Below are 15,245 nucleotides of genomic sequence, written 5' to 3' on the forward strand. Positions count from 1 at the left end.
GCAAATCATAATTATACATTTTTGACTCTGTGGATCATTTGTAGTTGTGCTTATTGTGCATGGTCATGAATAGGCACAAAGAGCTGCTGCTTTAATCATATGTACAGTACACATGAGGAGTGTGACGATATATCGATATCGCGATAAATTGTGATACTTTGTCTCCCAAGTGATTATCGATACGCCTACGCCAAGTATCGATATTTGTAGTTAATATACAGCCACTATAACGGCTTCATTGTTCATTACTTATTGAGCAATTTGTTGGTGGACCCCTAGGGGGAGCCCCTCATCAGAGTGGCGGGGAAATGGTCGGAAGTCTTCAGGCAAAGAAGACTCATGAGCTTACTTTCACTTGTGTAATACATTTATCTGTCCAGCAACTGACTCAGTTTTGCATAAGTTTCTTTGAAAAATGTGTATTATATCTTCAATTTTAGCATTTTAAAACAGTTTGTTTCGACTTTTTGAAGCACACAATTCCTGAATAATGTATTAATATTAATATTGATTTAATTGGTTTTAATATTTAAGTAATTTTATTTATTTACTTTTGCAATGTTACAAAAAAAAATGTCAGTTTATAAAATGAAACAATTGACTGTGACTGACTGTGTTTAAAGGGATACTTTACTTATTTAGCCATTTTTGGCTGTCAAACATGAATATTTTGTCTATAATAAATTTGATATTTTCATTATTTTTCATGTACAATTAGTACCTTTAAAAACACATTTTGCAACTTGCTGAAAATGACATCACAAGGGCTCAGGTAACCAATCACAGCTCAGCTTGTGAATGTCACATGACCAAACCAAACAAAATTTTTACAGCTCTAATATGTTTCATATTTATTTCATGTTCATTTCTATTGTGCAAGGACCGAATGTTCCTTTGACTTTTTGACTCTGGATTATTTCTATTTATTCTGTCTAGTCCTATTTTCTAAATTGTCAGCTATCATGCAGAACTTTCATGGAACTATCACATGAAAGTAGTTTGACTCAGCATGGTTTGTTTTGTTTTTTTTCCCCTCTGCGGATTACTTCTAGTTTTTCTATTGTGCGATGGGACAGTTGAAATTAATAATTTGTCAGGAACGTTCTAGTAATTGTATGATGTGTCCGTTGTGCTCCAATGTATTGTTGCATGACTTAGTGTGTTGTTTATTTTATTTTTTTTACTCTTTGGATTATTTTTACTCGTTCTTTCTTATTTCTATTGTGCAACATAGTGGTTATCGTGAATAACTGTCAAAAGGAACTTACTTCTTGTCGGAGATATTCATTGAGCAATTGTATGTATTATATTTTTATTATTGAGGTTGAGCTTTACCCCACTAAGTTTAATGCCTCGCTTTTAACATTTCCTCATTGTCTTAATTGTCGACAGTGTGTAACGGACTGGGCACAGGCCACCTGACGCACACGTACTCCATCAACGCCACCAACATCGACTCGTTTAAAAACTGCACCAAAATCAACGGCAACATCGTCGTCATCCGTACGTCCATTCACGGGTAAGTCAGTGACATCAACAGCCTCCGCGTACGCAACACGGAGCGTCAGCCTGACCAATGTTTGCAGGGACGCATACACCAAAACGCCAAAGATGGACCCCGCCCAGCTAGATGTGTTCAAGACGGTTAAAGAAATAACCGGTAAGTTTTTGGGAGTTTGGTCAAAATATTGGGTCCACTCAGTGCGTTCATGATTGACAAAATTGATGTTGCTCCAGGATACTTGTGGATTCAAACGTGGCCCAAGAACATGAACGCACTCAGTCCCTTTGAGAACCTGGAAATCATTCGAGGACGAACCAAGCGGTAAAGAGCGCATAAGTTTCAAATGTTGATTTAATATATAATTATTTAGGAGTATCATAAAAAAAAAAATATATATTTTCCTTTCCACTAGTGGAAGCCGCAGCTTGGCGGTGACCCAGATTGACATCAGTTACTTGGGCCTGCGCTCCCTCAAAGAGATCAGCGACGGAGACGTGGTCATCACCAAGAACCAAAACCTCTGCTACACCAACAACAGCCACTGGAAGAGGCTCTTCAAGTCCACCAGCCAGACCGCAACCATCAACGACAACGCCGATCCGCAGATATGCGGTAAGTAAGTGTAATATTTCCACAAGATCTGCCTTTTTTTGCATGACTTGACACTGTGTTTGTAAATGATGGACTATTTAATATATTTATGGTAATAATATATGCATCGTTTTTTATTTTATTTTATTTTTTTATTTTTTATTTTTTTTTAGAAAAAAAAATAATTAACAATATCAACCAACAATAATTTTTTCACAAGAAGACAGGTAGGATAGGCTCCAGTATGCCCACAACACTCGTGAGGGAATGCAGTTGTGAAAATGGATAGATGGATTTTCCTTTTTTTCTGTTCTTTTTCTACTGTAATATTTTAGAAAATAAAATGCTATGTTTTTAATTTTAAAAATAAATAAAAACAAATGTAAAAAACCCTTTAAAATCAAACAAAAATGCTATACAGAGTATTTATGTATTTTTTTTCACATTCCTCAATTTTTAAAATTATTCCTCAATAAAATAAAATATTATGCTTTGTATTTAGTTTTTTTTTTTTTCAACAATGAAATTCATAGGCTTTTTTAATTTTACCAATGAACTACAATACTCTTTACGTTACCTTTTTGTAAAAATAATAATAATAATAATAATAATAATACAAAATTTAAATACAATGCAATCTTTTTTTATTTTTTTATTTAACAACCGTTTTAACACAAAATGCAACATTTAATATCTGTTTTTTGTTTTGTTTTGTTTTTTAGAAATTATTTCTGAGAAGTTAAATTTGTACAAAAACATAAGCTGTTTAAATTCAATCGGAAAGCAGTACTATATAATGTAGCTGTAGTTTTTAATATTTATCCTCTCTTTTTGTCATTAGATCCCACCAAAATATATTGCATTTTCTTTCTCTTTATTCTAATTTAATTACTCTTAACCCCAATTTTTGCTGTTTTTTTGTTTTTTTTTGTTTTTTTTAAATCACAAAGCTCGGGAATTTAATTAGCGAAATTGTTTTTTCTGAGGTTATGCTAACATTAACTTGACATACAAAAACAAAATGTCAAACAGTGGTTTCTATTGGTTGTAGCTACTCCCATGCATTTCTAGTTTCTTCTTGAAATGGATACTGAGTCCCAATCCCTTTGATTCATTTTTGTTGTAATAAGCTCACGTCTGTTTTGTTGTTTTTCATTGTGTAGAGTGCATGTTGATGTCACGACCAATTGACCGTACATGAAGCATTGGTAATTAGTTTGTGTCCCAGGGTGGAAGCTCAGCACGCTGAGGAAGTTTGGCTTACACAGATAATTTGATTTTCTACTTCTGTGTTTGTTTCCAGCTCAAAGAAACGATACATGCGATCGGAAGTGCACAGCTGACGGATGCTGGGGTCCCGGCCCCGACATGTGCTTCGCCTGCCGGGGCCACAGTCGCGACGGCAGCTGCGTGGACTCCTGCAACATCCTGGAGGGGTAAGGGAGGAGAATGTGGCCTGAAGTGTACTCCCTTCCTGGCGTAATGTTTAATGAGCGATTTGTTATTACTAAGCAAGCCAGTTAAAAGTCTGGCAGAAATAGGACAAACATTCCTTCATCAGTTTTGTTTGTCAAACATTAAATCTCGCTTAAATTGTAACCGTCTTGGGCTTTGCAGGGAGCCACGGGAGGCCGTGGTGAAGAAAACCTGTGTGGCTTGTCACCCGGAGTGTCATCATATGAACGGGACGGCAACTTGCAGCGCTTCAGTACGTCACGTTTTTATACCAAAACATGAGAGGTCTCTGAATACAAGCATGGGAGATATTATTAAACAGGAAGTCAATCCTTTTTATTTTTTTCCAATTCTATATTCTGTGTGCTGCGATTGGCTGGCAACCAGTCCAGGGTGTACCCCGCCTACTGCCCAAAGCCAGCTGAGATAGGCTCCAGCACCCCCCGCGACCCTTGTGAGGAATAAGCGGTCAAAAAAAATGGATGGATGGATGATGGATATTCTGTGTGTACCCACTAGTCTAAACATGGCATTGCTTTTGTGGAAAATAAATTAAGTAGCAAAATCCACCTGTTTTTATCCATCTCAGGGGGCGTGGCCATTTTTTCACTTGCTGTCAACTTAAATGACCTATCGTGGCTTAGCTTGCAAATGTGACATGACCAAACTCAGAAAACAGATGATTGGTCATTAGATGAGCCGTGAGCAAGTGTGTTGTTGTTTTCAGTCGCCAGCAAGTTACAAAATGGCAGCCCAGCTGGATAAATACACCAAAGGTAGAATCTGGATCAGTTATTGTACATTTTGGTGGTGTGAAATAGTATAAAATAGTAGTCGTGGCAAATATTTTGAATTCTGGATGGGTTAGCCTGCATGCCAATTGGTACATTAGCTAGCTGTGGAGACCATAGATATTAACTAGCTAGAGCAAACCTCGATATTTGTTTGGCTCCAGTGTCTTTCCAACACATTGAATACTTTAGGTATGATTTGAAGGACGGCATTCTCTTGTAAGTTGCATCAACTGGCGTTCCTGCATAATTTTAAGTCTGCAACTGTCATAGAAAGTGGACTGCCGTAAAACAGTTACCATATAAACAAAACGCCGCTTCCGGTGACGTCACGCCATCTGAGTCTGCAAATTGTGATTAAATTTTTATTTTGCCACGCCCACTCGTGCACAGCACTACTGCTCACGCGTTATCATGAATAACTGGTGAGAGGAGCTATTACATTAATCATATGACACTTTAATTGCGCAATTGCTGTGGAATTATTTTTGCCTCTGGATTATTTTGAGTCATGTTTATTCCGAGTATGCAAAGTAGCAATTAGTTACCATGAATAACTGCCGAGAAGAGCGAGCGCATGAATCATGATAACACGTTGGTGTGAGACCAAATGTGCCAATTGTGAAGCGTTATCCTAATAGCGGTATGATGTACTGTACATTGTATCTAAAAGCGGTTGAACTGATTACCGTAATTTCTGGACTATAAGGTGCACCTGATTACAAGCCGCACCTAGTACATTTCTAAAGGAAGACATTTTGTACATACTGTACATAAGCCTCACCTGACTATAAGCCTCATGTGCCCACATTGAAGCATGACATATTTACAAAGAAAGACAGTACACAGAAATAGTTTTCAAAGGTTTAATAATATACCTTAGCTTTGTTTCCAAACAGTGCCTGCGACGCGGCAGTAACACCGCAGCAATATGGTAGTAACACAGCACTAACAGGGCTGCTTAAAAATAACATACCGGTAAAAGTCACTGAGACTTCTTGTATTTTCCATGATGAGGGTCTGTTCATGCTAATTTTATTCACGCACAAAACATCAAGTTCCATTAAACTTGCGTCTTCCTCGAAACATATATTCCACCTGTCTCACTCTTACCTTTTCTGCTCAAGCGCCCCTGGCGGACGTCAGAAAAAATACATATATTAGCCGCATCATTGTATAAGCCACAGGGTTGAAAGCGTGTGAAAAAAGTCGCGGTTTATATTACGGTAATCAAGTCGTCAATGAATAGACAGTACTTACTTAGCATGGAGGTCAGCTAATCGCTAATCATATTGTTTGCATCTCGTCCTCCATTTTTGTCCAATTTACTTTCCAATTCCGACTCACGGGTCTGCTATTGTCGCCAAACTAGACCTGAAGAGCAGCAAATTGATTAGCCAACAAGGCAACAGTTTTACAAAAATTAGCAGGTTGCGGAAAAACATAGCTGCTAGCTTCTCTCGCTTCGGTTATTACGATCACCGCAAGTCTTAAAAGATTCATTTACCAAAATTTTATTTCCAGTAATGCGCAGACAACAACTTTGAGCTAACAAGAACTATTGATTGATGTGAGTAGATGGAATAGTTTACCAAACGACAAATAGCATGACGGTGAGCGCTATTTCTGATTTTGGCATTTTGTTTTTATGCTCATCTATGTATTTGCGTGAAACAGACCATGGCGCAAAAAAGTTCGAGGACCGCTGTATGCTGAAAAAAATATCAGTGACGATTCGATCCACTTTAAACTGACATATATATATACTTATTAGGGGTGCTAAAAAAAAAAAAATCGATTCGGCGATATATCGCGATACTACATCGCGCGATTCTCGAATCGATTCAATAATCGGCAGAATCGATTTTATTTTTTTTTTATTTTATTTTTTTTTTTTTTTTTTTTTAGGATTCACACCTTGAGCATGGAAGAATGTTATATGAACGGAACATTAAGCCTTAATATTTTATTTTAATGCTGTTCAAACATGAAACAGATTACAACCTCTATAAGACTGAAATTTCAGATAAATAAATAATACATTTTCATATAAATCTTACACTCTACAAGCTTACTGATTAGTATTTTCTAAATTTGAATGAAAAAAATCGCAACAATCGACTTATAAATTCGTATCGGGATTAATCGGTATCGAATCGAATCGTGACCTGTGAATCGTGATACGAATCGAATCGTCAGGTACTAGGCAATTCACACCCCTAATACTTATATAGTCAACTACAAAAAAATCTGTAGTTGTTCATTAAGTGACATTTAAAAAACAAATACCAGCTCTTGTGCATGGAATCTGTGTCAACTTCTTTGGAGGGCAGCCAGATGATTAAATCAGCTTGGCCCGAGGACATAGTGTGTTGGAATAAGGGGTGGGGCAACGCGTGTTGCTTCCACTTGGCTCTTTTCCTTCTCTGTTCGCGTGGCCGCAAACCAAACGTTGAGGCTGCTGCTCAGCGGCGTTGTTGCATGATAAAGCAGGTGTGTTGAGAAACAGACTATATTACACACCGTGTTCCTGCACCTGATTGCAAAAAAAAAATGTGTGTGATGTTTATCTAGTTACTCACATTTCCCAAGCCAAAGTCTTCCAACTAAAAGCAATTATTTACCTACGTCAGAGGCAGAATTTTTGTGGTGGTAAAGCGTGCCGTATCTCGTACAGTACACGTTCCTTGACACCTCTCTCCTGGTTAAATAAATAAATAAATAAATAAATAAATCCATATTTGTATCATATACATTTACAATTATGTAATATAAGAATATTTCGAGTATATTTTAAGTACAGTGTTCCCTCGTTTATCACATGGGATTATGTCCCAAAAAAATACCCACAATTGGGGAAATATGCGAAGTAGTCCTATTTGTTTTGGACTTTTGTTATATTTGTTTTAAGGCTTCGTTGCACACTTTTTAGACTTTTTTTTTTCAGACAGGCATGAACATTTTTCACATTTTCTTCTGAGTTTGAGTTTAGTTTATTGAAAGCACAGTGTGCAGTAACATTAAAAAGATGGCTGCACCAGATTTAGCACAATGCTAGTTTCCATCTGTAGTCCTCATAAAATAAAATTACACAACAGCTTAAATTACATACAAACAACATACGAGGTACCAAATTACATTCAACCAACATATGAAGTACCTATATGAAGTAGTTCTTGTTTAAACACTCACCTTTCAAACCTTTATAGATTAAAAACAATAGTACACTATAAAGCATGCAAAATTGTGCAGAAAAAAAAAATCACAAAAGTAGTGAGGCCGCGAAAGGTGAACCCCGTTAATAGTGAGGGAACACTGTATTTTCAGTTCTATTTACCCAGTGTTATTGACATTTTCTACATGTTCTTTTATAATAATTATCTATCATGTAATTTTTTTAATCTTAAGCAGCGGTTTTAATGCAAAATTTATGGCTGAATTTATTATTTTATTAATTATATTATTTATTTTTAGTTAATTTAACTAATTCATTGACTATTAAATTATTTTTATTTTTTTTCCCTTGAGTTATTTAGTAATGAATTATATTATCATTATTATTTTTGTCCAAAGTGGCCTTTTTAATATTAAACATTATAGGATTTTTTTATTGTTATTTTAATATAACACATTCTGTAGTTGAAATTTAAATATAAGTATTTAAAATTGTATTTAAAATTTAACTAATAATAAAATAGTACACAGGGTATATTTTGAAATATTTCAGTAGTTTTTTTTCTTGCGATTATTGGTTTTCTACATATTTCATAACAATTATTGATATTTTTTTTAAATCAGCCTGTTAAAACAATAACTGAACTTATTTAATTATTGTTTATTTAATGCAGTCATTCATTTTCAATATATTTGTATAGTATTATTTATTTAAATGAAATACACCATTTTAATCCTCTATCACTATTAGTAGTGACACTTTTATGTTTGAGCTGTTTTTGCTAATTGTGACATGCACAACAACTAATACTGATGGTAAAGTTATTAGTTCCTTGTTACTGCTCAAGGAAACTATTTTTCGTCTTTGTATTTTCCCATTTTTAAGGCAAGAACTGTATTGTTTTTTTTTTTTTTTCTTGCGCAAGATGGCTGACCATTCAGGTGAAATTCTTCAATGATTATGTCTCCATGCATGTCTAATGTTGCGCGTGTTGGTCGTACGCATTTCCAGGGTTCAGCCAACTGCACCAAGTGCGCCAACTTCAAGGACGGTCTCTTCTGCGTATCCCGCTGTCCTCAAGGCGTGCCCGGCGAGGACGACTCACTCGTGTGGAAATACGCAGACGACGCCAAAGTGTGCCGGCTGTGTCACCCCAACTGCACCCAAGGGTAACATCATAGACTGCTTTACTAACTTCCATTTTGAATCATTATCATTACATTTCAAATGATGGCATGCTCTTCTTTGCAGATACTTAAATATAGATATTTTCTCTTTAATCACCACTTTTCTTTGTTGATTGGCCTGGGCAAAATCACATGATTCTACTGGCATATAATGAGTGTGGTCTCATTTGAAGTTACCATATATGGTTCAAAGTCATCCTTTTCTGGGTTTGATTATGAAATTGGTGTTATTTAGTATTTGATGATGGAAATTACTACTTCAACATCATTTTCTGGTGACCAAAAATATTGTGGCTTGCGTCTAGTCGAGTACTATTTTTGTTTTGTGATGCAACTAACCGTATCATGCCTTGGCATGGATGTTTTTTTTTTTTTTTTTTTTTTTTTTTTTTTTAAAGACGTACATGTATTTAAAAAGTACATGTAATAAATGGTGCTTCATTTTAGAGCTGGTGGTTAGCACTGCCGGGCAGTTGTGAGGTTCTTGGTTTAAATCTCTCCTGCAGCTTTACAGTTTGGAATTTGCATGTTTTTCCGGTGGATTTTCTCCAGCTTCCTCCCACTTGCCCAAAACATGCATGTTAGGTTCGTTGAAGTTTATTGTGCCCTGCAAATTGCTGGCAGACAATCCACAGTGTACCATTCCAATGACAATTACTCTAGATGGTGTATTTATATGTGATTGTTTTTGTTTTTTAGGTGCATGGGGCCCGGTCGAGAAGGCTGCCAGGGTAAAAGGTAAGTCAACAAGAGCTATTTACGATATTTATTTTAATTAATTTAATTAATTAATTAATTTATTTATTTATTGCAGTTTTCCTGTACTCAAGATAACCAATGCAGCACACCAAACTCCTTTTTTATTTTTTCCTGTGGTGAATGACTTGAGGGACAAATTTTCCAAACTATTTTGGTCTGGTTACAATATCAGCTTCAGCGAGCTTTCTTGGCTTGATTGGCAATGGTTCCGTTTCACATCTGTGGCTCAGACAAACTCATTGCTGAGGTTTTGGTTTTTGATCAAGGTTTTTGATCATACATGCTGTACCGAACAGGTTTAATATTTAGGATTCTCGGCTGGACCATTTTCTAAGGAACACAGGAAGGAAAAAAAAAATCCCTCTTAGAACACGGCACACAATGCTACAGGATAATGAACCACTCAGGATAATCTTTAAAGTGGAAGTCAACCTTAAACATTTCTTGACAATAATATGTTATATGTGACCTCACTTGTCTAAACATGACATTCTGATATTACATTTGTGGAGTAAGAGTTATGAAGCAAAATCCAGCCACTTTTATCCATCTCAGGGGGCAGCCATTTTGCCACTTGCTGTCGACTGAAGATGACATCACAGTTGCTCAGGTCTCAGGTCACAACTAATCATAGCTCAGCTTCAGAAAACAGGTGAGCTGTGATTGGTCGTTGCCTGAGCCCTGAGCAACTGTGATGTCATCTTCAGTCAACATTTTGCCACTTTGCTGTCGACTGAAGATGACATCACAGTTGCTCAGGTTTCATGTAACAACCAATCACAGCTCAGCTTCAGAAAACAGGCAAGTGGCAAAATGGCCGCCCCCTGAGATGGATAAAAAAGGCTGGATTTTGCTGCTTAACTCATATTCCGAAAACATAATATTAATCAAAATGTCATGTTTGGACTAGTGAGGTCACATATAACATATTGTCAAAAAATGTTTTGGGTTGACTTCCCTTTTAAGAGAAATCCATAAAGTTCCTTTTTGCTGACTTTGATCTAACGAGACTTGGTGTGACTCTGCTTTAGCTCTTCGGGTCTGTCGATGGTTGCGGCGGGTGTGGTGGGCGGCCTTTTGGCGGTGCTGGTGGCGGGCCTGTCGGTGGTCGTGTTGCTGCGCCGACGCCACATCAAGAGGAAGAGGACCATGCGGCGACTCCTCCAGGAAAAAGAGGTACGATGAGGTTGAGAAGTGAAAGAGAAAGCTTGCAATATGATCATGTTGTTTTGGTGGCGATAACGTCTGAATGCTATCGTTCCAGTTGGTTGAACCGTTGACTCCAAGTGGCGAGGCGCCGAACCAGGCTCTGCTGCGCATCTTGAAGGAACCAGAATTCAGGAAAATCAAAGTTCTGGGATCAGGGGCTTTTGGTACAGTCTACAAGGTAATAACAGGCCTTTTTTTTTTTTTTTACTTAAAATGGCAGTGTGCGCAAGAAATTCTCCTCCAACTTTTCATCGCATCTGTTGTCAATTTTTCAATTAAAAGACACATTTTTAACTCATGTGGTCACACACACACCACTGACTCCACGTTGGCTTCCTGTGCGCATTAAGCACACACTTGGAGGCTTTGGAGTGAGATTTGGTTTGAATCGATGATGCAATGCTTTTGCTATTCCTTTTCTGATTGAGTAGTAGTTTATTGCTAGTGTAGATTTCTTATTGGACTCTCATATACAGTATATTACCCCTGTAAGGAAGAAATGGTTCTAGGGTTCCAAGTTAGTCATAAATCTTATGGTTGCTCATAAAAGTCTGTAGAAATACAGATAGCAGCCCATCATATACTACAATAAGGTTAAAAACTGACTCACATGCTTCATTGTTACATTTATTAAAAAAAATAAAAATCATATGCATTACAGTGCAAATTCAGATTATTTTATATTTTCATTGTTTCAAACCCTACTATGTAAAAATCTAGTTAATAAAATATATTTATTTAAATATGACAATGTTAAATATTCTGCTGGCATTTTCCCAATTTTATTAATAATTTTAAAAATTATTTCTTAATTTTATTTTTCTACATTTATACTTGGTACAAGTGTAACCAACATGAAAACCATGTAGCTGTATACAGGACTGTCTCAGAAAATTAGAATATTGTGATAAAGCCCATTATTTTCTGCAATGCAATTAAATAAACAAAACTGCCATACATTCTGGATTCATTAGAAATCAACTGAAATATTGCAAGCCTTTTATTGTTTTAATCTTGCTGATTATGGCGTTTTTTTGTTTTTACTTGGTCTGAGGAAATATTTTAATATTTTGAGATTGGATATTTGAGTTATCTTCAGCTGTAAGCCATAATCAGCAATATTAAAACAATAAAAAGCTTGCAATATTTCAGTTGATTTAGTCACTCTATACTATACCGCACTGTACTCTAAAATGTTTTTAGAAAGTCAAAGCAGGGCACAATTTGATTGGCTGTTTGCAAAGTTGGGTAAATTAACTTTCTTTTCTCCTTCTCAACAGAGAGGAGAAGGGAGGGGTGAGTTACGCACATTAAGGGGGAGCAAGACTAAAGAGACACTGTAAACATGGATGACTTTTGCGCTTTTGATTAATGTGCATTGTCTCTTAACTCATTCATACCCAAAAATGTGTAAAAACGGTTTAAAATACTTTATTTCCCTCCCAAAAACATGTTTACACGTTTTGTTGTTGTTTTTTTTTAATGAAAGAACATACAGAAGGCTTTGATGTAGCTTATGTCATGAAGAAGTGGCTTTAAAAAAAAAAAATGGCCAGCAGGCAGCAGCAGAGTATAAGAGATCAGCCAAGGCCATGTTGTTACAAGCTCTTTTTGTCAGTGTTTTCACCAGGAATGTGAATATTGACGAAATTTAGCTATAAATTGCAGATTGCTGCAAAACGGATACAAATATACTTTTTTCTTTTTTTTTTCCTGCTGAAAGAAGAGAGTATCTTTCTTTTGGTTTTTTATTTTATTTTTTTAAATAGCAATAGAACGCAATATTCTGTGGGTCTTGCAAAATCAATCAAAGTCCAGTAAAACAGAGCAAAGGGGGTTGCTTCAGTTCAAATAGCTTGGAGTGAATAAGTTAAAAAAATAAAAATACATTGGTGCCAGTGGGTACTAGTTAGCCCCAAGGACATCACGAGTAGCCCACAGTTTTATTATAAAAATAGCTCACAATTACGTTCACTGTTCCCTTACTTTTTGGAGGTAATTCTTTACTTGATTGTGTGTCCTTGCAGGGCCTTTGGGTGCCAGAGGGAGAAGACGTGAAGATCCCAGTTGCCATCAAAGTTTTGAGAGAGGCCACATCTCCAAAAGCCAACAAAGAGATCTTAGATGTAAGTCGACTCCCATTTCAAAAGTCAGAACGACCGCTTGTTTTGACTGTAAATGGAGAACCCGTCACGCTGGAGGAAATCCATGATAAATCCACACGGGGGCCATGTGGGCGTTGGTGTGATTCGAGGCCTTCTGGAAAATGAATGCTGCATGAGTTGTTCTAATTACAAATGTTCCCATAGGAAATCATTTCACGTGAAGGAAATTTTTTGTACTCTTCATGATCAAACTAAGTTTTGCCTAACTTTTGAGAACCTATTTCCCCATTCCAGGAGGCCTACGTGATGGCCAGCGTGGAGCACCCGCACGTGTGTCGCCTATTGGGCATCTGTCTGACCTCCACTGTGCAGCTCGTCACGCAGCTGATGCCCTTTGGCTGCCTGCTGGACTACGTCAAGGAGAATAAGGACAATATCGGCTCGCAGTACCTACTCAACTGGTGTGTGCAGATTGCTAAGGTGAGACGAGACGAATTTCACTCCTTTTATTGGCTCAGCCAGGCACTCAGAATGTGAAGTTAGGTTACATTCAATGTTGGAATTGGGAAGTTGTTCTCAACCTTACAGTCAAGAAAATGCTCAAATTCACATCTTTTTTTTTTAACACCTCTCCATTCTGACTCAAGGGGATGAACTACCTAGAGGAACGCCATTTGGTCCACCGCGACTTGGCGGCCAGAAACGTCTTGGTGAAGCACCCCCAGCATGTCAAGATCACCGACTTCGGCCTGGCCAAGCTGCTGAACGCCGACGAGAAGGAGTATCACGCAGACGGAGGAAAGGTTGGTCACTCAGAAAAACTCCCATTTTAGTTTTCATTTCATTGTTTTGACATTCGGGCCTGTGTGATAGACATCTTGCTGCGACTCCAGACAATTTGTCACGAGTCATGAAAGATGCTATTTTTGCACTGTTCTTTTGTTTTCAGCTTAAGTGTTATGCAAGGAATATAAATAGTTCCTGATTTCTCTGAGGAAAAATGACAAATCAGATAAGAGCCTTCTATTATCAGATTGTCAGTGCAATTACAGAAAGATGAGTCGCTCCTGCATTACAGGACAGTTCGATCAAAATGACTCTAATCAGGCTTGGATGCAGTATACAAAGTTATATATGTGCTGATCATCTGTAAAGTTCATTAAGTTCACCAAAAAGCACCTCTTATGAAGTTAAAGGGAAGTAAATGCCAACATTTTTTTGACAATATGTTCTATTGACCCCCGCTAGTCTGAATACGGCATTCTGATAAATATGCCTTTGTGGAATATGAATTAAGCAGCGAAATCCACCCGTTTTGATCCATCCCTTGTGGGTGGCCATCTTGTCACTGGTGTCGATCACATCACAAATCACATCACAGTTACTCAGGGCTCAGGTAACAACCAATCATGGCTCACCTGTTTTCTGAGTTAGATCATGGGACATTTACAAGGTGCGCTGTGATTAGTGTTGTTCCGATACCATTTTTTGGCCCCCGATACCGATCCCGATACCCAGCTTTGCAGTATCGGCCGATTCCGATACCTATGTTTTTTTTTCTTCAACATGAAAAAGCTGTCCTGCCATTGAGAGCATTCAAGGGCCAATAGGATATCTTAGATCGGCATGCAGTGAACATGTCACATATCAGTGAATTTTGTGCACGAGCAAGACACAAGATGCTGCATCCAAAATCCTATATTAGAGTTGGAATTAATGGTATCGGCATGTTACTTCACCAATACCGATACCACTGTTTTAATGCAGTATCGGCGCCTCTGCCGATACCAGTATCGGTATCGGAACAACACTAGATGTGATTGGTCATTATCTCAGCCTTGAGCAGCTGTGATGTCATTTTCAGTTGGACAGCAAGTGGCAAAATGGCCGCCCCCTGAGATGGATAAACGCGGGTGGAATTTGCTGCTTCATTCATGTTCCAAAAATGCAATATTAATCATAATACTGTGATTATACTAGTAGGGTTGCATAAAATATATTATTGTGAAGAATTGTTTGGGGTTCCCCTTCCATCATAAACCATTTTTACATACATTATGCTGTCCATATAAAGTATATACAGTATTTTTAAGGGCTCGGACTGACATTGACATTAGCTATCGAATGACTATGAATCAACTGGAATGGGTTACTCAATGTACTTTTGCCACAAAAATCCAGTTTGATCAAAATGGTAAATGGGAGTGTACTTATACAGTGCTTTAGCTCAATCATACATTTACAAAGCCATATTCATTTACCTCATTCAAATATATCAGATTGTAGTCTACACCGGCATGTCAACAAATGTTAACCTTTTTAGTTTAAAATAACATACTTTGACCTATGTCGTACACTGACCAACAGCAAAACTAACGATATTTTACTCTTTTGCCCCATTTTAAATCCACTACTATAACTGCTTGCCTCATCCTTGCTAGCGCTAAGCTAGTTCATCTCTCACCTCCA

At 37.3% G+C, this 15,245-nt stretch overlaps 1 protein-coding gene across 2 annotated transcripts in view; it reads left to right on the forward strand.

The window, feature by feature from the left end:
• egfra (epidermal growth factor receptor a (erythroblastic leukemia viral (v-erb-b) oncogene homolog, avian)) overlaps positions 1-15,245 on the forward strand; it is a 66,980-nt gene that overhangs the window by 39,405 nt on the left and 12,330 nt on the right. The window contains exons 9-21 of one of the 2 annotated variants that reach the window (XM_077518348.1): positions 1,393-1,519; positions 1,587-1,660; positions 1,738-1,825; positions 1,917-2,116; positions 3,399-3,531; positions 3,713-3,803; positions 8,528-8,685; positions 9,403-9,441; positions 10,494-10,638; positions 10,727-10,849; positions 12,699-12,797; positions 13,071-13,256; positions 13,424-13,579. In XM_077518348.1, coding sequence (XP_077374474.1) covers positions 1,393-1,519; positions 1,587-1,660; positions 1,738-1,825; positions 1,917-2,116; positions 3,399-3,531; positions 3,713-3,803; positions 8,528-8,685; positions 9,403-9,441; positions 10,494-10,638; positions 10,727-10,849; positions 12,699-12,797; positions 13,071-13,256; positions 13,424-13,579 — 1,619 coding nt within the window. Of the gene's footprint in view, positions 1-1,392; positions 1,520-1,586; positions 1,661-1,737; positions 1,826-1,916; positions 2,117-3,398; positions 3,532-3,712; positions 3,804-8,527; positions 8,686-9,402; positions 9,442-9,517; positions 9,903-10,493; positions 10,639-10,726; positions 10,850-12,698; positions 12,798-13,070; positions 13,257-13,423; positions 13,580-15,245 lie in introns of those variants that run through there. The other variant, XM_077518352.1, reaches the window with a different exon arrangement.

This window comes from Festucalex cinctus, chromosome 1, assembly GCF_051991245.1.
Source record: "Festucalex cinctus isolate MCC-2025b chromosome 1, RoL_Fcin_1.0, whole genome shotgun sequence".
Lineage (NCBI taxonomy): Eukaryota > Metazoa > Chordata > Actinopteri > Syngnathiformes > Syngnathidae > Festucalex > Festucalex cinctus.